The sequence below is a fragment of the Engraulis encrasicolus genome, chromosome 1 (assembly GCF_034702125.1).
Source record: "Engraulis encrasicolus isolate BLACKSEA-1 chromosome 1, IST_EnEncr_1.0, whole genome shotgun sequence".
NCBI classification, from domain to species: domain Eukaryota; kingdom Metazoa; phylum Chordata; class Actinopteri; order Clupeiformes; family Engraulidae; genus Engraulis; species Engraulis encrasicolus.
In genome coordinates, this window is record NC_085857.1 from 2720627 (window position 1) to 2748126 (window position 27500).

Genomic DNA, 27500 nt, shown 5'->3' on the forward strand with positions numbered 1-27500 from the left:
CATCACACACACACACACACACACACACACACACACACACACACACACACACACACACACACACACACACACACACACACACACACACACACACACACACACACACACACACTAAACACTTAAGTAGTTGTAGGCGCCAGATGCCTATTTCATGCTTAAATTTGAATTTGCCCCATATTTTGTGTATTTGATTTTTTGATATTTCATGTTATTATTTCATATTAATAAGATATTTGATATTATATTTAATTCATGATTGATAGTAATAATTTAGATTAAAAACATATGTACATGGTTAAAATGTTGATATAAATATTTACTGGAGGTTACGTGAGCGCGCCTTTAATGACTTGAGAATTGTGCGCGAGGTGCCCAGCGCAGTAGCCATTCTTGGATCGACACGGCTGGAGGAAGGTTGGTGCCTCACGGTTTTCTGACCGTGTCATGTCGTGGCATGCCCATGCCGTCGTGCTGTAACATTTCTGTGGTCTGTGGAGCCTTAGATTTAGATTTCAAAAGTTTAGAAAGTCTATTTTCATTTGTACTCGTTTATTTTGTCTTTTAGCCTATGAGTGATTCTCTAATTCGCCTACACTTTTAAGTCCGTGGATTTTATTTGGCAATTCCACTAACTATTAACTGCATCCAATGATGTTTTGGACATTAGAAAACATTTATCTTTCATATAATACAGAAAGTGTAGACATAGCATTATTTCCCTCAGCAAGAATGAATATTTAATACTGGTTTTGGGCATTTTCATGCCGTCCTGTTTTCCAAATGTCAGATTCAGTCTTCATATTAGCATGTAAAGAAACTTGTTTTGCCCAAGACAATTGCAAATGTTGATTCACAGTAATCATCACAATATGACAAAACTGTCAGAAAGACCACTGTCCTTTCCATTATACATGAAATTTGCCATTTTGTGTTTGTCCACGAAAACTGTGTTAACCGTGTCACGGTCTGAAACCTCCTCCATAAATCAGTAATGGTTTGGTCTTAGGCCATACGAATAACATCACGTGATGTCATAACCTCTTTGGCAGGATACGGGAAGACTTTTTGGTAAATTTTGAGCTCCATCCTTCCATAATTTAATCCATTCTTTTTCATGTTCTCATAGCGGGAAAATTGCCTGTCAACGGTGTTATCAACATATTCATAAGAATCTGAATTAGAAATCACATGTAGAAAAACACAGATAAAGCAAACAGATACATGAATTGATTAAGGTGTTGTGGTGGAACTTCTGAGGTCCTCAGGTAGCACAGCACCATAAAAATGGCTGAAATGTCAACGGTGTTACCGTCAATGGTGTTACAATTAAGTATGACAGTCAGGGTTGCCAGATGAGGCTGATGATTTCCAGCCCAAAAAGTGATCAAAATCCGCCCTAAAAACCTGCCCAATTCTATTGATTTATATGGCAGTGGGAAGGTTTTTCTGATGAATGCCATTTTTACCCGCACCCGGCCATCCTAAGCAGCCCAATTGGGTGGGAACCAGCCCAATCTGGCAACACTGATGACAGTTGAGGAGGAGTATGTTTTTGCCAATTTATATCCATATTGACAGACAAACAAACAAAATAATTTGTGTTCTAGGGAGATGGGTTTGTCTGCTCTGTTTTTTCTGCTAAAAAAGTGCCGACTTGTTCCCCTGCACTGTTGACCGTAACACCGTTGAGTAACACCGTTGACTGTTTTGAAAGTGTTTTTGCGCTATTGATCCCTTATGTGTTGGAAAAATCCTATGAACATACACTAGGGATTATCTCTGGAGAAGGAAGTCTTGTGTAAGGAGGGTGACTATATTCAAATCAGACGTTACAGGGATTTACAGGTATGATGAAAAATGTGTCAGTCTGTATCACAGTGACTCATAAAATCCTACTTATGAAGCTCAACAATCACATTTTCTATATCAGTTGCACAGATTAATGACAACATTACTGCTAAGGGACATAAGCACTTTCAAACATATATTGTTTCAACTCTGTAGTATTTTTATATATGTTTGAAATGACATAGTATTTGTCCATAACACTGTTGACAAAATAATTAAGCAAATGTTCGCTTTCATTAGAGTATTTATCAAATGATTTAAGATTAAGCTTGGCAATTTGTTTGTTTGGAAACTTAAATATATACACTATGTAAACATCTAGGTCATTTAGTTGAAAAAAAAAATACTGATAATTGACATTTTGCTTTTGCCAAAAAGCGTAGGCGAATCGTAGAATCACTCCTATGTTTTACAATAAATATACTAAACGTGATTTCGGTGGAAGACTTCTTTTCTTTTTGGATCCTGGAACACGCGTCAGCCACAAAGCTCCAACCTTTGAATATTTTAGTTTTAGATTTCGAAAATACCCTACATCTTTAGTCAGAAAACCTTCTGCTTCGTGTGGAAAAGGAAAAGAAAAGGACAAAGGACTCGTGGAAACAGTGGAAGCCGTGGACAACGCTTATCAAGGTCAGAAGTTTGCCGTGCGTGAACACATGGATGGAAGGTAACTAACCACGAGACAAGTGGATGCTCATTCTGGTAAGCCGCAACCTGTTTGCTATTTCGGAAGTTTGCCATTATGGAGGATGTTACTGAACAATTAACTAGTGGAAAAAGAGAACCGAAAATGACCGAGAAAGCCGTTGAAGATAAGCGACACCGCTTAACTCAGTCGAGGAAAGCTAAGCTAGGACATCTAACTAGCCAAGTTAACCAGATGGAAACGCTGATGGAGTTTGATGATAACGTGAACACAGTTAAACAGAAATTGCGTGTGGACTTTCAAGAATCGTTTGAAGAGTTTTGTAAGATAAATGATGGTCTTAAACAATTAATGGATGAGGAGGATTTTGAGAGGGACCAAAATGTGTGGTTTAACCCAAATGCGAGCCGAATGCAGGGCTTCATTGAACATGTTGAAACGTGGATCAAAGCGGCCGCAGCTCGCGCTGAACAAGCAAGACGCTATGACGCTGAAATTAACCCTTCAGACAGTGCATCTGCTCTATCCGTTACCTCGAGCAGGAGGAGTAGAGGGCGCGAGACAGTAGTTGGAAGTAAAGTATCCACCACTTCCTCAAAGCTTAGGCTCAAAGCAGAGATGGAGAAAGCCACATTGCTCGCAGAGGCAACAGCTTTGCAACAAAAACAAGATTTACAGTTTCAAGAAGCTGAATTAAAAGCTAAAAGAGAACAATTAGAAGCTGAATTAAAGCGCCAAGAAGCTGAATTAAAACGCCAGGAAGCTGAAATAAAGGCTAAAAAAGAACAGTTGGATTTGCAAACGCTCATTGCAGCTTCGGATGCAAAAATACAAGTTTTGAAAAATTATGAAAATGAATGCTCTTCTCAAGTGAGCCATGCATCACGCCATTCATCACGTCATTCAATGGCAATTGGGTCTGGATATGTTCAGCCACCTGTAAGTCAAAATCCAGTCACTGACAATACAAGTACACATGGTCAATTCATGTCAATGCAGCCTCAGCCCAATGCTATACAGCAGATTCAATCCATTGGTGTGCGGCCGAATCTGCCTATAGCTGCACCGCGGATTCAGTCCATTGGTGCACAGCGGCCTCAGCTTACTGGCACACGCCAGCTTACAGCTACACCTGTAGCAGATGACCATGCAGTCGAAACACTCTGCAGTGTTATGACACGTCAGAATACAATAACCGAGTTGATGGTGAAGCAACAAAAAATGATGACCCTGCCACCATTAGACATTCCTACATTCAATGGTGACCCCCTTGATTATAACACATTCATAAGGGCATTTGAGCATGGCGTAGAATCCCGCACTGAAAGCCCCAAGGATCGTCTCTACTTCTTAGAGCAATTTACAAGTGGACAGCCTAAAGAGTTGATAAAGAGCTGCCTTCATATGAAGCCAGAGGAAGGCTACCAGAAAGCAAAGAGGTTGCTAAAAGAACATTTCGGCAACAATTACAAGATTGCTGTGGCCTACATGAACAAAGTGACAAACTGGACGCCTATCAAGCCAGAGGATGCTGAATCACTGAACGCTTTCTCACTCTTTCTGACAGCATGCCTCAACACCATGACGGAGGTAAGCTACATGGAGGAGCTTGATAATGTTGCGAATTTGAAGGCCATTGTTTTGAAGCTTCCCTACAAGCTACGTGAAAGGTGGAGAGGTGTTGCATTTGGAGTGCAAGAGCAACCTGACAAGAGAATCAAATTCAAAGACTTGGTCGAGTTTATCAACAAACAAGCCAAGATTGCACTGCACCCAATCTTTGGAGACATAAAGGATAGCACAACAGCTAAAGCACCTACACCCAAGCAACACAATAGCAAAGAACAGAGGAAAAGCACAATCAAGAAGTCATTCACAGCAAGTGCTAAACAGTTGGACAAACAGGAGGCAAACACAAAGCCAAAGGAGAATACAAATTCAGAAAGGACTGCAACAAAGACGTGTCTCTTCTGTGACGGTGAGCACAACTTGGACTCGTGTACTAAGCTGAAAGGCAAGCCACACAATGAGAAAATTGACTTCCTGAAGAGCAAAGGATGTTGTTTCGGCTGCTTAAAGCAAGGTCACATGAGTAAGTCCTGCAAGGCAAAAGTCACCTGCCAGGTGTGTTCACTAACGCATCCAACGTTGCTGCACATCAAGAAAAAGGACACCGTTGCTGAAACAGAAAAGGAGACACAGAGTTGTGAAACACAAACTATCCTCAGTGCCTTCATTGCTGCAGAGTCCGAGGGTGGTGAGTCGACTGGGGCCGGGGAAGACGACTGCACGCTGGCGATCGTTCCTGTCCAGGTCAAAGCCAAGAGGAGAAACACAGTGGTGCAGACGTACGCCTTCTTGGACCCAGGAAGCTCGGCCACATTCTGTAGCGAGGCGCTGATGAAGGAATTAAAGCTCACTGGAAGAAAGACCGACATACTGCTGAGAACCATGAACGCAGAGAAACCTGTTAGTACTTACGTAGTGTCAGGCTTGGAAGTCAGCAGTTTGTCCGGAGAGGAGTTCATCGATCTCCCAGATGTCTTCTCGCAGAAGTCCATACCTGTGGGAAAAGAAAATATACCAAAACAAAAAGATCTAGAAAGGTGGACCTACCTTAAAGGAATACACTTACCTCACATTGAAGCCGACATCGGATTGCTCATAGGAGCAAATGTACCCAAAGCTATGGAGCCTTGGGAGCTGGTGAGCAGTGTTGACAACGGCCCATACGCGGTGCTTACGAAGCTAGGTTGGACCGTGAACGGACCTTTGAGGGAATCAAACAGCCAGGAAGACAAAGGAGGGCCAAAGAGGAAAACAGCAAACCGAATATCAGTCAGCAGTTTGGAGAACCTGTGGTTGCAACAGTTCAAGGTGGATTTTCCGGAAAGCGGAAAACATGAAGAAGTGGAGATGTCCAGGGAAGACCATCAGTTCATGGACATGGTCACCGAATCTGCTGCACTGATTGATGGCCACTACTCCTTATGTCTACCCCTCAAGAACAGATTGGTTCATATGCCGAACAATCGACCAGTTGCTGAGCAGCGAGCACAAAACCTAAAGCGGAAGTTTCTCAGGAATGACAGCTACAGACAGGAGTATACCGCGTTCATGGAAGACCTGCTAAAGAAAGGCTATGCGGTGCAACTTTCAGAGGAGGAGCTGAAGCACAAGGAAGGGAGGGTGTGGTATATACCACACCACGCCGTATACCACCCTGTCAAACTGAAGCTAAGGGTTGTGTTTGATTGTGCAGCGTCGTATCAAGGCACATCCCTGAATGACCAACTCCTTCAGGGCCCAGACTTGACCAGCAGTCTGATTGGTGTGGTGATACGATTCAGACAAGAGCCTGTTGCGATCATGGCCGACGTAGAAGCGATGTTCCACCAAGTTAAGGTGTCTGAGGAAGACTCTGACATGCTCAGGTTCCTCTGGTGGACAGACGGTGACTGCAACCAGGCGCTGACAGAGCACAAGATGACCGTGCACCTATTTGGGGCCACATCCTCACCGAGTTGCGCCAGCTTCGCGTTGAGGCGGTGTGCTGAAGATCAGAGTGGACAGTTCAGACCTGAAGTGGTTCAGACCGTCCTACAGAACTTCTACGTAAACGACTGCCTCAAGTCTGTCGCTACAGAAGAGGCAGCTGTAGCCATGTGTCAAGACCTCATGAAGATCTGTGCCAAAGGAGGCTTCCGTCTCACCAAATGGGTGAGCAACCGACGGAAAGTGCTTGACTCCATCCCCAAGTCTGAATTGGCAACAGAAATGAAAACATTGGATCTGGATCGTGACGAACTACCTCTGGAGAGGGCTCTCGGTCTTAACTGGTGTGTTGAGTCAGACACATTCAAATTCAAGATCACCATAAGAGATCGCCCATTCACCAGAAGAGGACTTCTCTCAGTCATTGGTTCAGTCTACGATCCATTAGGAATTCTATCACCCGTAGTCTTGCCAGCGAAAGCCATCCTGCAAGAACTATGCAGATTGAAGATTGGATGGGACGACGACTTACCTGAGCGTGTGAAGAAGCAGTGGACGGACTGGCTAGCCTGTCTTCCTGCCTTGGAGCACTTCTCAGTGGCCAGATGTCTCAAGCCTGAAGAATTTGGAAGTTGCGCATTCGCGCAGTTACATCACTTTGCGGACGCGAGTGAGGATGCGTACGGGTCAGTCAGCTACCTTCTCCTGCGCAACGCAGACAACGAGACACACTGCGCATTCATGATGGGCAAGTCCAGGGTAGCGCCTCTCAGGCCTCCTACCATTCCCCGGATGGAACTGATTGCAGCTACGGTGGCCATTAAGATGGATGGTGTCCTGAGAAGAGAGCTACAACTGGAGCTTGCAGAATCAATTTTTTGGACCGACAGTACGGTGGTACTCCGGTATCTACAGAATGAGACCACACGTTTCCGCACGTTTGTGGCAAACAGAGTTTCTGCCATCCTTAAGAACTCTGACGTGGAGCAGTGGAGACATGTCAGCACCGATGTGAATCCAGCTGACTGCGCCTCTAGAGGGCAAAGAGTGGATCAATTCCTGAAGAACACCACATGGGTGACTGGACCTGAGTTTCTCCACGGTCCTGAAGAGAGTTGGCCCAACACTCCATTGAGCCACACACAACTTACACCAGATGATCCTGAGATCAAAAAGGTCACAGTGAATCGAGTAGGCGTGGAAGAGTTTGTCTCTCCATTCAAAACACTGATCAACTACTTTTCATCCTGGATCAGATTGAAAAGAGCCACGGCGTGGTTCCTGAAGTTGAAGGCCATACTGCGAAGCCTCTGTCAAAAACGCAAAGAGCTGCGTGCAGCCAACAACGAGGACGGTGCAGTTCTAAGTGAACAGCAGATCCAAAATGAGATTGACAACTTCAAGGCCAGCATTAGACCTACTCAACTGTCAGTGGAAGACCTGGATCAAGCAGAACTTGACATAATCAGATTCTGCCAGAAAGAGAAATACTCAGAGGAGTTTGCGGCTTTGCACAAAGGTCAGAGTGTGAAGCGCAGTAGTCACTTGTTCAAGCTAAACCCAGTACTTCAAGATGACCTGTTGCGAGTTGGCGGAAGACTAAGTCGGGCAGCTATGCCAGAAAGTAGCAAGCAGCCAGTCATTCTGTCCAAAGACTTTCACATAACAACGTTACTCCTCCGACAGATTCACTTTAAGACTGGGCACGGAGGGCGCAATTACATGCTCTCTGAGCTGCGCCAAAGATTTTGGATTCCAAGCGCCAACATGGCTATTAGGAAAGCAACTGGGAAGTGTGTGACGTGTCGCCGCTTGCACGGAAAAGTTGGAAGCCAACTTATGGCTGATCTTCCACAAGATCGAGTGAGCCCAGATGACCCACCTTTTACTCGAGTTGGTGTGGATTATTTCGGACCACTGGAGGTCAAACGTGGAAGAACCATCTTAAAGAAATACGGAGTCATATTCACTTGTTTGGCCGTTCGCGCAGTGCACATCGAAGTGGCCTCGTCATTGGACACTGATTCGTGCATTAACGCGATCCGGCGCTTCATATCACGCAGAGGACAAGTGAAAGAGATTCGCTCGGATAACGGGACGAATTTCGTTGCTGCCAATCGTGAGCTGAAGGAAGCCATTGCTGACTGGAACTCCTCACCGTTTCAGCATCTGTTCCTCCAGCATGGGATCAAGTGGACGTTCAACCCTCCCACCGCATCGCATCACGGCGGAGCATGGGAGAGGTTGATACGATCAATCCGGAAAGTGCTGAATTCAACTGTGAGAGAACAGATCCTTGATGAGGAAGGCCTTCATACATTCCTGTGCGAGGCAGAGTCAATCGTCAACGGCCGTCCGATCACAAGGGCATCCAATGATCCAAATGATTTAGAGGCTCTGACGCCTAATCATTTACTACTGCTGAAAACGAAACCCTCATTGCCTCCAGGGTTGTTTGACCAGGACGACCTCTACTCAAGGCGCAGGTGGAAACAGGTACAACACCTGTCCAACTTGTTTTGGAAGAGATGGACGAAGGAGTATCTGCCTCAACTACAGGAGCGCCAGCGCTGGGCCACAGCATCCAGGAACTTTGCTGAAGGAGACGTCGTTCTTCTCGTGGATGACTGTGCGCCGAGAAACTCCTGGAGTATGGGCAAGATCATTGAAGCAGTTCCAGACAAGAACGGTCTGGTCCGCAGAGTCAAGTTGAAGACGAAGGCTAGCGTCTTAGACAGACCCATTACGAAGATCTGTCTGCTTGTGGAGTCTGACTGGGCTAGTGGTAAAGGCTAAGCCCCATCGATGAGCTATGTACTAGCGACCTCTGGCTCTACTCTCTCTTTACTTCTCTACCTCTTTTCTCTCTTTCCTTTCTTTCTTCATTGCAGATGGAGCGATTATGGACTCTATATCCTTGAAAGTTTTGGACAATGGACACTTAAGTGCATTTCATTCATAGCATTGTGCTTATGCAACAGTAATTTGCATATTTCTTGATTGTGGATATGGATATTCATGTTTTATTTAGGAAGAAGAAGTGTGGTAATTGTCCTATGTTACTTTGTTATTAGAACAATTAGGGGCCGGTAATGTAGGCGCCAGATGCCTATTTCATGCTTAAGTTTGAATTTGCCCCATATTTTGTGTATTTTGTATTGATATTTCATGTCATAATTTCATATTGATAAGATATTTGATATTATATTTAATTCATGATTGATAGTAATAATTTAGATTAAAACATATGTACATGGTTAAAATGTTGATATAAATATTTACTGGAGGTTACGTGAGCGCGCCTTTAATGACTTGAGAATTGTGCGCGAGGTGCCCAGCGCAGTAGCCATTCTTGGATCGACACGGCTGGAGGAAGGTTGGTGCCTCACGGTTTTCTGACCGTGTCATGTCGTGGCATGCCCATGCCGTCGTGCTGTAACATTTCTGTGGTCTGTGGAGCCTTAGATTTAGATTTCAAAAGTTTAGAAAGTCTATTTTCATTTGTACTCGTTTATTTTGTCTTTTATGTTTTACAATAAATATACTAAACGTGATTTCGGTGGAAGACTTCTTTTCTTTTTGGATCCTGGAACACGCGTCAGCCACAAAGCTCCAACCTTTGAATATTTTAGTTTTAGATTTCGAAAATACCCTACAGTAGTCATTTTGCATCTGCAGTCCAGTTGCCAGTACACAGGCTCAGTCCTTCTCTCTCTCTCTCTCTCTCTCTCTCTCTCTCTCTCTCTCTCTCTCTCTCTCTCTCTCTCTCTCTCTCACACTCACACACACACACACACACACACACACACACACACACACACACACACACACACACACACACACACACACACACACACACACACACACTAAACACTTAAGTAGTCAGTCCAGTTGCCAGTCCACTGGCTCAGTCCTTATCTGCAATCGTAAAGCAGATTTATTTATTCCACGACAATTGCAGCACCGCCATTAACCTTGGAGGCTTCTCACACACACACTGCCACACACAGATGCTCCGATATCGTCAAAGACAAAAATGGGTACACACACACACACACACACACACACACACACACACACACACACACACACACACACACACACACACACACACACGTACACGCCGAGTCAGATGCACACACACACTCTCACACTCACACTCACTCTCACACTCTCACTCACACACACACACACACACACACACACACACACACACACACACACACACACACACACACACACACACACACACACACACACACACTCACACACACACACACACACACGCAGAGTCACATGCACACACACACTCTCACACTCACACACACACACACACACACACACACACACACACACACACACACACACACACACACACACACACACACACACACACACACACACACACACACACACACACATACGTACAAACACGCGCCCGCACATGCACACACACACACACACACACACACACACACACACACACACACACACACACACACACACACACACACACACACACACACACACACACACACACACACGCCTGGGCACCTTAAAAGAAAGTAAGCATATACATGCACTGAACTAAACTAAACTACACTAAACTAAACTAAACTAAACTAAACTAAACTAAACTAAACTTAATTGAACTAACGGAAACTATTTTTTTTTTTTAACTAACTTCACCAGGCAGCCAGCTGGTTGGAAGGATGCCCATGTTTGTTTTCGGGCCCATCTCCTGACTAATGGCAACCAGGATAGATGATTGGTTGGACGGTCATAATAGGCAGAATGCTTCTTCGTGCATTTATCGTTTAATGACAGGAAATGACATGTTTTGGAGTTCAAAGGGGCACACACTGTTCTGCCAACACAGAAGTCAAAGACAGAGGTCTGCCAACACAGCTGCCTCTCATGCAGTCGTTTGGAGCATGTTGTGTGACTATCGGTTGTTGTGTTGTGGTGTGTGTATGTGCGAGAGAGAGAGAGAGAGAGAGAGAGAGAGTGTGTGCGTGTGCGTGTGCGTGTGTGTGTGTGTGGGCTCCAACAAAGCGTACAATGTTTTATTATGTTTGAAAGGAGAACAGATGTCTAATTTGGAATGCATCAGGCCAGAGTATGTTGTGAGGTCATATGAATATGTTTTTGTTTGTTTGCTTACCCAATATTTCTGCCACTCTCTCTCTCTCTCTTTCTCTCTCTCTCTCTCTCTCTCTCTCTCTCTGTGCCAACAATGTGAAAAAAATGGATGCAACATCTCCTTAAAAATGGAAGTGTGTGTGTGTGTGTGTGTGTGTGTGTGTGTGTGTGTGTGTGTGTGTGTGTGTGTGTGTGTGTGTGTGTGTGTGTGTGTGTGTGTGTGTGTGTGTGTGTGTGTAATAATAGATTAATTTTCACGCTGCCTATTCACTTGAATTGCCCCACTGCTGCTATGGTTATCCAAACGTCTGCAGGGGCGGGGAGGGGGTGCTGACAGAACACTGCTGATACACTCGGGACTCACTAATTCGACGCCCTTTCGGTACTTACGCCTTATGTCCCCTAAACCTAAACCTAAACCTAAACCTAACCCTAACCTTAACCCTACTTAACCCTAAACCTAACCCTAACCCTAACCTTAACCCTAACCTTAACCCTAACCTTGACCCTAAACCTAACCCGAAATTGCTTGTTTGAAATGTTTGATTACCATGTGACGGTAGGCTACCGTCGGGCAATTCAAGTGAATAGGCAGCGTGAAAATTAATCTATTATTTTCGTGAAGACTTTACGAAAGGCGGGCAATAACGTGAATGCACCACGAAAATTACTTTTTTTCGTGAATACTTCACGAAATGAGTGAGATACGGTTGGTGTGTGTGTGTGTGTGTGTGTGTGTGTGTGTGTGTGTGTGTGTGTGTGTGTGTGTGTGTGTGTGTGTGTGTGTGTGTGTGTGTGTGTGTGTGAAAGTGAGTGAATGAGTGAGTGAGTGAGTGAGTGAGTGAGTGAGTGAGTGAGTGAGTGAGTGAGTGAGTGAGTGAGTGAGTGAGTGAGTGAGTGAGAGAGAAAGAAAGAAAGAAAGAAAGAAAGAAAGAAAGAAAGAAAGAAAGAAAGAAAGAAAGAAAGAAAGAAAGAAAGAAAGAAAGAAAGAAAGAAGGGAAGCTCCATAGCTGTGTTGTATTTGCTCCTCTCACCTCCACAAGGTGCTCTCAGTCACACTCCCCAGATGGAAATCATACAGCTTGGTCAGGATCAGAATCACCTACAACACACACAGGAAAGAACAGGAACCATCAGGATCATACACATCTGTAACTCACACAAACACACACATGCATGTAGACACGCAAAGGAAAAAAATAACTGTGGTCAGAAACATAACGATTATGATACGCACGCACGCACGCAAGCACGCACACACGCACGGACGCACGCACACACACACAATCACACTTCCAACTCACAAACGTACACATATGCAAAACCTTGACATTCCCCAGTCAATGGGCACACACAATAGCAGACTCCCAATGCACCCTCACAATGCACCTTCCACGATGCTCCTGTTTGTCTGTTCTGTCCTTGATGCTCATTAGGTTGGCTGGCCCTATCCACCACATCTCCTCCACATGAGGGAAGCAACAACCACTCCTCGGCAGGTCAATAACAACAAGAGCAACAACAACAACAACAACAACAACAACAACAACAACAACAACAACAGATAAACAAAGAAAGAGACGGACAAACCAACAAATCAGATGTGCATCAGATGTCACATTCTGCATGGGCAATAGGGAAGAACAGCCATGGCCGGACAGAGGAGAGCGCTGTTCACACAGTCTTCTCATGAACTTGCTCCAGCCCCTGTTGGGAATTGAACCAGCTCCTGTTGGGAATTGAACCAGCTTCTGTTGGGAATTGAACCAGCTTCTGTTGGGAATTGAACCAGCTTCTGTTGGGAATTGAACCAGCTCCGGTTGGGAATTGAACCAGCTTCTGTTGGGAATTGAACCAGCTTCTGTTGGGAATTGAACCAGCTTCTGTTGGGAATTGAACCAGCCCCTGTTGGGAATTGAACCAGCTCCTGTTGGGAATTGAACCAGCTTCTGTTGGGAATTGAACCAGAGACCAATGGGCGACAACTCTAAATCTAACGCTCCTTTTGCTACATGCCCCACAGATACCTGTGTGTATGTGAATGGTCACTTCCTAAATACAATGTGGTGAAAATATCAGAATTTCAACTGCTCCAGTATTGAGTGAGGAAATTAATGAGCCTGTTAAAATGACTCTGAAACATCATTGAAATACACTCTGAGAACACAAACACGGGAGATCGATGATCTGATGTTGCTCAGGATTTTTTGATGGGTCTAAAGCAGTGTTTCCCAACCTTTTTTGTGCCAAGGCACACTTTTTCCCTTGAAAAAATCTCGCGGCACACCACCAACCAAAAATGATGAAATAATGAAAACAAATAATTCTCTTATAAGAAGGACTATAGGCGGCTACAAAGTGTCTTGAATAGCTTGAATAGCAACACAAAACTGTATTGTTTTAGTCATATTTTATATTTCCTCTTTCAAATAAAAAGTGCACTTAATGTTCACTTCTTAAAGAAGCTATAAACTTCAAAGTAGGCCTACAATTTACAAATTGTTATTCTGTCCAAAAGCATTCTATTAGCAGGAATACAGAAAATAATGCTCTTTCTGACAGTAGCAACATTTGGGAAATATTTCACTGAAGATGCATATGTACAAATATCAATCTCTGTATATTTTACTCACTTAATCTTAATGTGAAACCTATGCGTCTTTCACCTTTGGCTAAGGCCCGCCCTAAAATGCTGTTTGACCACAATCACAGCGCTGCAAAAGGACGAGGTCGGTCAGAAGAAGTCGGACAGTTTGACAGCGCTCCATGAACTCAAAGCGGAAATCTCATGTTTTCAAATGCAAGATATTACGGTCATATTATTATTAAAAACTGATTGGAAATTGTGCCTGGGATGTTTGTGACAAAGGTGCAAGTTTCCCTGCGAGGTAACAGGAGGTAATCGCCTTCCCCTTTCCCTAAAACCGGGCTAATTATGCTTACCAGCAGTTGAATAGTCTGGCTTGAAGGGTCTTGGCATCCTCACACTCGACTAGAAACCTAACTTTTCAGTAAGGTTGTAAGCAAAACACAAATCTGTTTCAGGGTAGGATTTTGGTTTTCTGACCTAATTAATGAAGAAACAGCGCTAGCAAAGTTAACTATCAGTCACGTCAGGAGGATTGTTTTGACTAGCAGCTGATGGACGTTTTTTGTTAGGGCTACTGAAGATACATCAACGCAATTCGCTACCTGCTGCCACCTAGTGATAAGGAATTATTTCATGCTTAGGACGCCAGTCAACAGCAGACACTAGGCTACTAGAAAATGACAGGCATTATTTGCTGATAATAACGATGAATTAAAATTCAAAAAGAATTTTCCACGGCACACCTGACGATTTCTCACGGCACACTAGTGTGCCGCGGCACAGTGGTTGGGAAACACTGGTCTAAAGGAATGTTTGACTTTTTAATGACATGCCCTTGTATATTTGAATTTTGTGATTCACTTCAATGGATTTCTAATGAAGGACAAAGCAATAATAATAATTTAAAACAAAATCTGTAGTGTCCATAAAAAACACGTTTTATTCCATGTAATGAACCGACCATGTAAAAGTGCTCTGAAGAAATACTGTCCAGGACTACCGAAAAACACAAAAGGCACTGCCACTCAAGTATACAAAGTCAATCTTATCAGACTGAAATAAATGTTCATAAAAATAGAATAATTTTTTTTTTTTTTTTTCAATAGCTCACTTCACCTTTCTTTCAGTGAGCATGACAGAATGTGTCAACTTTGTTCTCCACTTCCAACTCCTCTCTTTCTTCTCCCAGTCACAGTGCAACGAGGCCAGGTCATGTCTTTTCTTTCTTTTCATTCATTTTTTTTACTCCCTATCTAAATTGTCTGTCTTTTTTTGATCCGTATCTTTTTTTAAATCATGCATTGAGGTCACCCTTAGTTTTTCAACCCCCACTGGCACTGCAAGGCTGGGGCTGGAAAAATCGACCTTCAACTAGACTTCTACTTTAACACGATTCACTTAAACCAGACATTGTGCAGTGTGCGTGTGTGTGTGCGTGTGCGTGTGCGTGTGCGTGCATGCGTGCGTGCGTGTGTGTGCGTGTGTGCGTCCGTGCGTGCGTGCGTGTGTGTGTTCACACATTTCAGCATATCTGTCCACCTGTGTCAATGTGCATGTATTTGTATTCTGCAAAAGCACAATGTCTATCGCAGTGGTCAGACTCCGAAATGTTATGGATCTAAAAGAGCAATGTTTCAACCCCACTGGGTCGTCTTCAGGCCAATGGCTGCAATGTTTCAACCCCATTGGGTCGTCTTCAGGCCAATGGCAGCAATGTTTCAACCCCACTGGGTATCCTTCAGGCCAATGGCTGCATGTGTTTTATCAAGGCTCAACAGAGGACGAGGTCGTGCCTTGAATGTGGGTCACAAAGGGCGTTCATAGATGTCATACTGTATGCCTTGAGCTATACATTTCCCATGGGCACATAATGCCCTATGAAAGCTAGTGTCATATCACATAAACTATGCATTTCCCATAGATGTCATATGCCTTAAACTATACATTTCCCATAAATACATAATGCCCTATGCTAAGCTAATTGAAAGGCAGGCCATTCTAGACAGGCGCTAACAATTCATGACATGGATTCAGAATGATCTTTTTTTCCATTTTAGCCATTTTAATATGAAATGACATTGATTAACTTTAATAAATAAATTATAATATTATGTTGACATATTTTTATTACACACACATTATCAGATATGTTTATACTGTTAACTGTATAGCTGGTGTGTAGCGTAGCATCGCAGGCAGAGAGGAAGGCAGTTTTAAAACTATAGTATGTATGATAAGCACATACTTTATGTTGACACTATGACTTTGGCTTGATTTGACTAAGGCCAAACATTCCCAGCAATGGACAATATAGTGGAGAAATTCAGAAACTGTACAACTGAAGGCAATGTATTGTCCTTTAAAATGACTACAGTCTAACTCTCAATGTGTTTTCCCCTTCATGCATGGGCAAAAATGCAAGAGCTTTGTACCCTTGAAGACGCTGGGGAAATAGTAATTTAGATTCAGAAATGGCATTGCTGATGGGTGAATCAATAGATTCATTAATCAAAAAAAGTTAATCAATACAAATTAATGTTTTGGCAGATTCTGCTTGAGGAGATAAACAGCCATTTGTAATTGTCAGGTTGGTTGCTCCAAATTGATAAACATCGCAACCTGCGAAATCACTGCTGAGAGAGAAAAACAACCCCAACACTAATGATAAACAGCATCAGACTCAGAATGTCAACATACTTATACAACAATACTAATGATCATCTTAAAGGATTCATTTATTTGTGATGAATGCATTAAGATATATCGGTTTCAACAAAATGTACTTCTTATTGGTCTATTGGTTTATTTCTTTTTTGTGTGCAAAACTGCAATCATGTGCCCCTTTTGAAAGACACATGCAGACCCACTAAATCCATTTATCTTTGATGAATCTATGTTCAAAGTTGAGAAAATAAATATTATAGGCCTATACAAAACAGAATATAGAACTCATATTTTCAAAGACAAAACATGAGATCTGCTCATTCTTGAAACATAAATAATATATAACATCATATAAAAAAGGCATAATATCTCAGACATGTTTTCAAAAACTAAACATCTGCGCCAAGAAATTCATTGATTCAGCCAGACTCTCTTGTTACACAACTCAGATTTCCACACACACACACACACACACACACACACACACACACACACACACACACACACACACACACACACACACACACACACACACACACACACACACACACACACACACACTGGACAAGGTCAGGTTGGTAGTCAGCAGTCCACAGAGACAACACAGGCCCATTTCAGCCAAGGAGCTTGTAATCTCTGATGATGACGATTGACGATAATGACGATGACGATGGCCTTACATCAGTCTATATCATCCTCTAACCCTGCTTCGACAGACTAAATGCATACTCACTACAACACAGGTCACTCGTTAAATAAAGGGTGTAGAGCATTGAGAGTGTTGGACAAGGTCGCGTTGTTAGTTAGCAGTCCACAGAGAGAACACAGACCCATTTCAGCCAAGGAGCTTGTGATCTCTAATGATGACGATGATGATGAAGATGATGACGACGACGACGATGATGATGATGATGATGATGATAATGATGATGATGATGATGATAATGGCCTCTACATCATCCTCTAACACTGCTTCTGCAGACTAAATGCATACTCACGCCATCACAGGTCACTCGTACGTAGAACTAATTATTCTATATCCACTCCAAACTGCTCTGAAAAAATTGTTGTATCATCTCAAAGTCTTTTTGTTTTGATTTCCAACTAGCATGGTTAGGAATCATCATATATCACAATATGTTTGTTTCTACCTTGCTATATGGATACAATAGATATAATTCCAATCTGTGTTATTTCCTTGTGGTGGTCTCATTGTTTGTGTATACTGACAAATAACAAATGAAATCACAATCCATTTTTGTCAGTGTTTCAGTTTTTGCAGCCAGGGGCGCTGCCAGAAATGCTGGGGCCCATGAAAGATTCGAATTTTGGGCCCCCTTAAGGGCCCCTCTGAGTGCTTGGGCCCCCTTAAGGGCCCCTATCAGTGCTTGGGCCCTTAGAATCTGTACCACTTCCCCCGCCCCTAGCGGCCCCCATGTTTGCAGCTATAAATAACACTGAGTAATCAGATGACTCAACAATCTGTGTGTCTGAGTCTGTGTCTCTGACAGTACTGTACGTAGGACATGCAGCTTGGCCTGTCACGCTTCAGTTGAGTGACATCCCCCACGGGGGCGGTGACATCAGCACTGCATACTGAACAGGGGCGGATCTAGTCATTTTGGGTCCCTAGGCAAAATATCAACATGGGGCCCTAAAAAGTCATTATACAGACATGAAATTATGCGTTTTGGTGCTAATTAAGTGTTTTGAGACATAAATATTCGATAACTTCGACTGCATAAGTGGTATCTACAGAGTTCCAGTTGTGTTAAAGGCTGTCTGTGGGTTGAGGTGTGATTTGAGCTAATTAGCATCTGTAAAGGGCCATGGGGCTGGGTGGGCTCACAGTATAAATGCTCTGGGATGACACAGCCAAATGTGCATCCTACCTAGGTAGATCAGCAAGAATGGTGTATCACTAGGATGTTGCCCTGTTCCATATTTCTATGGAGCAGTAATGAATAAAGAAATCTGCAGAACCTCACCGGACCAAAAGTGCTTGTCTGACATTAGTAAAGAAGAACCCCACAGTACTGTATGCAGGACATGCAGCTTGTCCTGTCACGCTTCAGTTGAGTGACATCCCCCACGGGGGCTGTGACATCAGCACTGCATACTGAAGGTCCCTTTGCCACAAGTGGCGAGATATGGATAGATTTGGAAGGCAGGGGATCAACAAATAACAATGGAGAAAGGGAGTGAGAGGGGGAAAAGAGAGCTTAAGAGCACATTTATGTCATTAGAAATTGAAACCCAATGAAGCAGACGAGAAAGTCCCCTAACCTGCTTGAATTCCAAAGGATGTCCCTGCACTCACAGACACACACACATGCACACACGCACATGCACAGACAGAAAAAAGAGTAGAAGCATAGCAGAAGTGGTTGACACAGTAGGAGACCCTATAGCTGCCCTCCATATCGCCTCTCAAGCCTGAAATCTAATTTGACCAAATTACCGCAATGAAGCAATGAAACACCATTTAGGTGTGTAATTAGCTATTAATGATTGTGTCTGTCTGTGTGTGTGTGTGTGTGTGTGTGTGTGTGTGTGTGTGTGTGTGTGTGTGTGTGTGTGTGTGTGTGTGTGTGTGTGTGTGTGTGTGTGTGTGTGTGTGTGTGTGTGTGTGAGTGTGTGCGTGAGTGTGTGCGTGCGTGCGTGCATGTGTGTGTGTGCGTGTGTGTGTGTGTGCCTTTGCTTACCCCAGAGACTTTTCTCTCTTCCCCTGATCACCCTTTTGTTATTTGTTTTCTACATTTCATCCTTCCATCATGAACCACTCAAGACTTCATTTCTCCTCTTTTCCTTCTTTCGGTGCTGTTCCTTCATCACCCCATTCTCCTCTCTTTTTACCCCGACTCCCCCTTCTTCTCCCCCACCTACCAGCTCCCTCCCAAAACACCCCAATTGACCCCAAAGTAAAGGCAGAATGTCAATTACGCTTGACTTGTTTGATCTGGATTGCCTTAGCTTAACTCTTCTCCTGATCACCCTTTTGTTATTTGTTTTCTAGGTCTATATTTCATCATTCCAATCATCAACCACTCCGTTAACAAACTCAATTTCTCCTCTTTCCCTTCTTTCTGTGCCGTTTCATCCTCCTTTCCCCCCCACTCCCCCTTCTTCTCCCTCATACACCAGCTCTCTCCCAAAACACCCCAATTGACCCCCAATTAAAGGCAGAATGTCAATTACGCTTGACTCGTATTATCTGAAATGCAATTTAATTATCAAATGGGGTGGCTGCCGATATGAACACAACCATAACACCTAACTAAATGTGGTCTGCATAAAGGAGTCTCATTGGAGAGTGACAAACTCAATTTTGAAGACTTGATTTAGTGTTCCCGTGTTAATTACGCCACTAATGACTTTTTGAGAGAGAGAGAGAGAGAGAGAGAGAGAGAGAGAGAGAGAGAGAGAGAGAGAGAGAGAGGAGGGAGAGAGAGAGAGAGAGAGAGAGAGAGAGGGAGGGAGAGAGAGAGAGAGAGAGAGATGCCTCATTTCCAGCTATTTTCCTTGGAGCATAATGTGTGTGTGTGTGTGTGTGTGTGTGTGTGTGTGTGTGTGTGTGTGTGTGTGTGTGTGTGTGTGTGTGTGTGTGTGTGTGTGTGTGTGTGTGTGTGTGTCTGTGTGTGTGTGTGTGTGTGTGTGTGTGTGTGTGTGTGTGTGTGTGTGTGTGTGTGTGTGTGTGTGTGTAAGGCCACAAACATGTGTCTCTATCTATGTGTGTGGGTGGGTGTCAGTGCATGTACAGTACCATTGTGAAGTTAATACAGCATGATATTCTAGCTGTGATGCAACTGCACACCAGCCAGACCGTGACATCCACCCTGAGAAAAGAAGGCCGAACACACACACGCACGCACGCGCGCACACACACCACGCACACACGCACAAGCACAAGCACAAGCACAAAATTGCTCACCCGTGCAAGGGGGCAGCCCCCAATGGCGCCCCAAGGGAGCAGTGCGGCGGGATGGTACCATGCTCAGGGTACCTCAGTCATGGAGGAGGATGGGGGAGAGCACTGGTTAATTTCTCCCCCCACCAACCTGGCGGGATGGGAGTCGAACCGGCAACCTTTGGACTACAAGTCTGACGCCCTAACAGCGTACCCATGACTGCCATGATAGCACAGCAAAACAGGACTCACAGCAACATGAGGGTACTCGAAAATAAAATCAGCCAAGTACTAGTCCATTGGAATTGAAAGAACGGTTTTCGATAAAGGCAGCAGCTCTTACTGAGATAATTACAATCTGAGGCCCTGAATCACTTCCATTTCTCACATGGGCCTCTCCCATCATAGAATGAATCAACACAAGAGTTTCCACTTTCCATGAACACTTTCCACTTTCAAACCTTTTAAACACCAGCTGTTTTAGACTGTGTGTACCATTTCAAAATTGATTATTGCTAACATTACTCATCATTCTTGTGCAGACTTATTTTATTTATTTCATTTGCCCTATTCTGTGTGTGTGAGAGTGTTATTTTCTTTTTTGCAACTGCATGGTTCCCCTTTGATATGATATACATGGACATAGCCCTTGTTTTGTACATTAGCTATTTCCTTATAGTAATTGCATGTGTTCCACATAAGAAGAAAATATAACTCTCTAGTTAACTGTACTGTTTTGACAAAGTCAGTACAAGCATGTTTTAGTGTGTTAGCATGCATGCATGTATTGCAGGGGTGGGGAACCTTTTTCATTCGAGGGGCCACTTCAAATTCCTCCAAGGGCCATCAAAGTGTTCAGAGGGCCGCACGATGAACACAAATCAGGATTTCCCCCTGCACTTTAGGCCTGTATTGAAGGCAGACCCCACCTTCTCTTGGTCCCCTGAATATAACTTAATTGTATTGCAAATGTAATTTCTAAGATTCATATACAAAATATGGTATATTTCATGTGAAGCAGCATAACATTGAAATTATGTCGGGGGCCGGATAAAACGGCCTCAAGGGCCGCAAACGGCCCTCGAGACATAGGTTCCCCACCCCTGATGTACTGTATGTGTGTGTGTGTGTGTGTGTGTGTGTGTGTGTGTGTGTGTGTGTGTGTGTGTGTGTGTGTGTGTGTGTGTGTGTGTGTGTGTGTGTGTGTGTGTGTGTGTGTGTGTGTGTGTGTGTGTGTGTGTGTGTGTGTATTCAAGTGTGTCTGTGCAAACCTCTGTGTTCGTATGCTGGGGTGTGTGCATGTACAGTATGTATGTGTACGTATGTAAAAAAGTAATAGACATATGCAAAGTAATTTAAAAATACATTTTCTTCTCCTTCTTCTTCCTTTTCTTTTTCTTCAAATATTCAGTTTCACTTCGCTGCCCCAGTGGGGGTGAATTGGTATAAACCAATTAGTATGATAAAGGCCATCGTTGGCTGGCAGCCAAAATGAGAGATCAAAGGGGATTGGGCGGCATAGCCCGCTGCACCCAAATTTGACCATCACACTCGGGGCTTAGCAATTCAATTGACCATGTTAATGAGAAGAGTGCCAGTTTGTTCCCTATTCTTCACCGCCTTTCTCTCTCTCTCTCTCTCTCTCTCTCTCTCTCTCTCTCTCTCTCTCTCTCTCTCTCTCTCTCTCTCTCTCTCTCTCTCTCTCTCTCTCTCTCTCTCTCTCTCTCTCTCTCTCTATAGTAGTATCTCTTTAGCTCTCTCTCTCTGTCTCTCTCTCTCCTTGTCAGAGAAAGAGAGATAGAGCTAAAGAGATACTGGGGAATCATAGAGAAAGTCAGAGCAAATGAACAAGCTAGGCATAGTAGATTGGGGAAATGATAATGCAAATGTGAGCACAGTATGTGTGCATATGCATCGGCGGAAAGAGAACAGCCTTTTCAAAAGAAATCAGGAGGTCAGGAAGCATTTCTAACACAGCACTTATGAATTAATTTAACTTAATAAATGACATTTTCCCAGTCTGTCACCATTTTCTCAGGCACTCCGAAATCCATTAGAGTATTTTCAGCTCTCCAGCTGTGGCATTTATCCACTCCAAAATGATCACGAATATTTGTATCTATTTTTTTATTTTCTTGCCTTTCATGAGGGACTTCTTTATTTCTGCTCCATAGGTCTGCCTTCGTGAGTGAAGTGAAAGCGAAAGCCCAACAGGGAAACTCCTACTCCCATTGGGCACCCCTGCTGTCAAAATAGCTCCAACAGCTCCCTGCAACCCTCAATTATATTACACAGGAGCATATAGTGCTTTATAAGGGCACTACGAGTCAGTAGCATTGAATGGGATATTGATCCATTTAACATTTAAATGTCATCACAATTGGCACGGGGCTGGAGATAACCAAGGCTTTAGAAAGGAGAGCAGCGTGAGGGAGAGAGAGAGGAGTGGTGGAGGACACATTCCTTCATAGCTAAGGGCAGAGAGAGAGAGAGAGAGAGAGAGAGAGAGAGAGAGAGAGAGAGAGAGAGGGGGGGGGGAGAGAGAGATTGTGTGTGTGAGAGAAGAGAGAGAGAGAGAGAGAGAGAGAGAGAGAGAGAGAGAGAGAGAGAGAGAGAGAGAGAGAGAGAGAGAGAGAGAGAGATTGTGTGTGTGTGTGAGAAGAGAGAGAGAGAGAGAGAGAGAGAGAGAGAGAGAGAGAGAGAGAGAGAGAGAGAGAGAGAGAGAGAGAGAGAGAGAGGAGAGGGGGGGGGGAGAGGGAGAGAGAGATTGTGTGTGTGAGAGAAGAGAGAGAGAGAGAGACAGAGAGAGAGAGAGAGAGAGAGAGAGAGAGAGAGAGAGAGAGAGAGAGAGAGAGAGAGAGAGAGAGAGAGAGAGAGAGAGAGAGAGAGAGAGAGATAGAGAGAGAGAGAGAGAGAGAGAGAGAGGTATATGATTTATCGCATCAGCTCCAAATACTATCTGTCCAAGATCCTGCGTAACTCAGCAGGGCACAGTACTAGGAACTAACCCCTTGGAGGCACATTACATGCATAGATAACACAGACCTGGGGTGAATTTCTCAAAACCAAAGTAGCTTACTACATTAGCTACTTTGTTGTTTTCAATGCATTTTCCCATTGGCAACTACCGAAGTTGCTAACAGGCTAATAACTTCTCTTTTGAGAAACTCACCCCTGATAACAGCTTATCAGGGAAAGTTGAAATGAGTCAATCCGGTGGCTGAGTACATGGATCCTGTTGAGCTTCAGGCAGCAGGAAGTAGTTAGATGGCTCTGTGTACCAGAGATTCCTTAAGTATAGAGATATGCCAACATAATAGGTTTCTATGGGCACCTAACGTGACCAGGTTCCGGTTTGCCTAAAGGGGCGTGTCATAATGCTCCTACAATGAATAGAACAGTCCTTATGGTGCATTCCAGTCCCAAGTCATCCTGGTAGGAGATCACACTTATCCAACCTCCTACTACGAATAACGCTCTGGAACACCAGTCGAAGTGGGAGCACCAACTAGCGAGGTCGGGGTGACTCGCACTACTCCCACCTCAACAAATCAAAGTCGGATAATAATGGCGGCCCCCATTAAAATGTCAATAAATAGTGAAACTCCATTTCTCTTTCATGCAGCTCTTCCAAACACAGCCATTTTACTCAGCACAATCTTTGTGTTATTGCATGACATTGTGTCAACATGAATTTAACATTATGACAGAGTAACTATCATGGCAATTTTTTTTTGGCTCGTATCAAAACACCTCGCTAAAGTCAGCTCAACCGCGGCGGTTGCCATGGATGTAGAACTTCCACTTCAACTGTCAGGAACGGCAGCTGAAATGTCCAGGTAGGATAAGTGTGATCTCCAACTAGGATGATTTTGGACTGGAATACACCATTAGGTCTGCCTAAAGGGGGATCCCCACCGCCCCCCTTGCAATAATAGAACCCGGAAACAATGGGCCAACGGAAGCTCTATCTCTCTACTCTCTCTGTGTGTACTGTACAAGCCTCAGCAGTATGTGAATGCCCTGGAGGACAGGCACACAGTCCACGGCTCCTGCGGTTTGATTGCACTTATCTTAAGGTCGACATGAAATCAAAACCGCATTCATTCTTCCACGGAGATTCAGAGCTTGGAAACCGCTATGGCATGAAATGCTAACAAGATACCCTACATCAGGGGTATTCAATTAAATGTCAACGAGGGCCAGTTGATCAAATTCCTCCCGGTAAAGGGGCCGGACTATACTTAAAGTTGTGCATTTCTTAGATGTAATTTCCTGCTTTTTATCGTCCCATTTCAGGTCGATATGGAACCCGTACTTTTATATCTAAATTCCGAAAAACGTTTCCGTATTTCAAGGGGCTTGTGGGGGGCGAGAACCTTGCCGTCCAAGGGCTGCATCTGGCCCCAGGGCCACCATTTGAATAGCCCTGCCCTACATGCTTCCAGAGCTCACAAACTCTATACAGTAAACAGTAGGGCCCAATAATTGACAATAGATAGATCACGGTCTAAAACACTGGATGGTGTTTTGACATATCAAATTATTTTAAAATGTCATCCCTGTATTTGATGATGTGATGCTCTAATTTCATTCATGGCTGGTTGGTGTAATTCATAGTGCATGTCTGGTAGACTAATAAACCACGTTCAAGGTCAAAAGAAAGGACTACCTTCTGTGCTGCTTTTGTGCCACACATATTGTACCTTTTTTGAAGCAGCAGTGGAGAAGAAGAAAGTAGGCAAAGTAGAGAAAAGCCCTGGCAAATCAGTGCATCAGTCACACTGCGCCTGAACTCTCTCTCTGTGCTATTTGTGTGTGGCCCCAAGCACTGCATTGCATTACATGCCATTTACCTGACACTTTTATCCAGAGCAAATCACTATGGAATAGACTAGAGACGCAGCCTCAGGTTGAATGCCGGGCTCAAGATGGTTGGTGGATAAAGGTGACATGTGGCAGTAGTTATTCTCATTTCCACCCACATATTTTCACATTGTATGTGACAAAAACTGAGAGATGAAAATCTGGGATATTTTTATACCCTTAGGAAGGATATCAGTGTTGCTGTGTTGTCGTTTAAGATGACGGTAGATTTTTTTTTTGTGTAACTGATATTAGGGAGAGGCCCCAGAAATTGGGGATGTCTGGTCACCCGGCTCAAACACACATGCACACATAAACGCATGCACCCACAAACCCACGCATGCAGACACGCACCTGTTCACGTGTACACACACACACGTATGCGCACATGCATGCATGCACGCACGCGCACACACACACACACACACACACACAATTAGGTTATCAGGGCACAGCTACCTGACTACAGACAGGTAGATACGCTGCCATAAAAACAAACTTCGCAGACATTATTATAAAGTGTTACCCAAACTTCTTTCTCTATTTATTGTATCTAGTAGTTGGAAATGGATTGCACTCAATTTTTCTTCTTTCTTGTTGTTTTCTTTTTATTTTAACATTGCAGGGACTGACTTGACAGACGTTTCGGCTGCACAGAGCCTTCTTCATTGTCACTGTCTATTTATTGTATCCACATTTTGAAGGAAAATGTTTCTGAAATGTGTCTTGAGACAATTCAGTTATTACCTGAACAATGTATCTCTATTGAATTGTGTTCAATGAAAGGAAAAGAGGATGAGAGGGATGTCTGATTCATTGTATGTTGATTTCTGTGTTATATTGAAAATCATTGAGGGGCAACCAGGTGTGGAGAGAGGTAAACTGCTTCCCTGTGACGATGAGAAATAACACAGATCGCACTAATTGGACTATTTGTTGGGAACGTGTTGAGCAATGACATATCATCGGTACCTGAGGTTCAGCAACAGACTCAGCACTTTTCATGTTCCCATTTCCCCTCTGTGCTAAAGACAGAACAAATGGTAATCGCAAAATGGAGGCCGATACAGAAAGTTAATTAGCAGCAGCTGCTCAGCCGTGAGAGATACAGAAGGGAAAACATTACTCCCACTTTTAGATGTTCTCTGCAATTATTTATTAATTTTGTTTATGTATGTATTCATGCTTTTTCCCATGGTAAAATTAAGAAATCAAAACCTCAATTTTAGCGTGTATTACTTGTCCATGAATGACTTCAATTATGTTGGTCAGGAATTAAATCAAGACAAATGTGTTTGGTGTGGGGAAAAAGCAGGGAAATAAATGTGTAACACGGATAGTTCCATATGATAACTATTTTAAGTCCAAGATGCATTTTAGAGAGAGGCGGCAAAAGAAGAGAGGGCAAGGGCAACAGAGAGTCGATAAGAGAGAGAGAGAGGGAGAGGAAGAGGTAGAGAGGCAGTGAGACAGAAAGAGAGAGAGCGGGCTCTAACTTATCTTTTTTCATCAGCCAAATGGCTAGTAGCTGTTAATTTTACCAGGCAGCCAAACATACACTTATTAATGGGTCAACCGACCAAACTAAAATTTCACCAGCATTTGGCTGGCTGGCTTGTTTTAATGTATAGCCCACTTTCAAAGAGATACAGAGAAAAGAGAGAGAGAAAGTGAGAGGGGCAAAGAAGGAGAGGAACATAGATACAGCAGATACAGAAACAGATGCAGACAGAGAGAGAGAGAGAGAGAGAGAGAGAGAGAGAGAGAGAGAGAGAGAGAGAGAGAGAGAGAGAGAGAGAGAGAGAGAGAATAACAGAACAACAGAACAACACAGCAATAGACAGACAGTGAAGAGAGATGGATAACCAGCCATGGCAACTAGTCTCACCGTGTTCAAGTCATCCAGAGCTAAAAGTAATCATCCAGTGTTGCATAATCCCAGGAGTAGACACCTGTGCCTTGTAAGGCAAGATTCAGACAAGAGCGTGGCGGAACGGCAGCAAGATGACAGGTCTTTCTGAATAGAACTGGAGCGGATTTTGGAAGAGAGTAACCAGCATTGTGTCCCATTCAAATGAATGGTAAAGTAGCACGCTAGCTTTGGCTGTGGGGGGGGGGGGGGGGGGGGTTGAACTGGCCTAGCCACGCACGCCCGTGCAGTTGGCGTGAAAGACAGAGTAGAACACACCAGCTGAAGAAAGACCTCAATCGTCTCACTGCTGTTCCCCCACGCTCTAGTGTGGAGACGGCCTTAGTCTGCATGGACTACTCTGCACATGAGGGATAATGTATTGTCCACACGTGACTATAGAAAATCATTTTCACAACAGCACGGACAG

The 27500-nt window shown here is 43.8% G+C and overlaps 1 protein-coding gene across 1 annotated transcript in view; it reads right to left on the reverse strand.

Annotated features, from left to right (window-relative positions):
• The window catches only part of LOC134445522 (VPS10 domain-containing receptor SorCS3-like), a 219938-nt gene that overhangs the window by 127943 nt on the left and 64495 nt on the right, over nt 1-27500 (reverse strand). The window contains exon 2 of the mRNA XM_063194583.1: nt 12169-12236. Within this exon, the coding sequence (XP_063050653.1) occupies nt 12169-12236 (68 nt within the window). The remainder of the gene's footprint in view (nt 1-12168; nt 12237-27500) is intronic.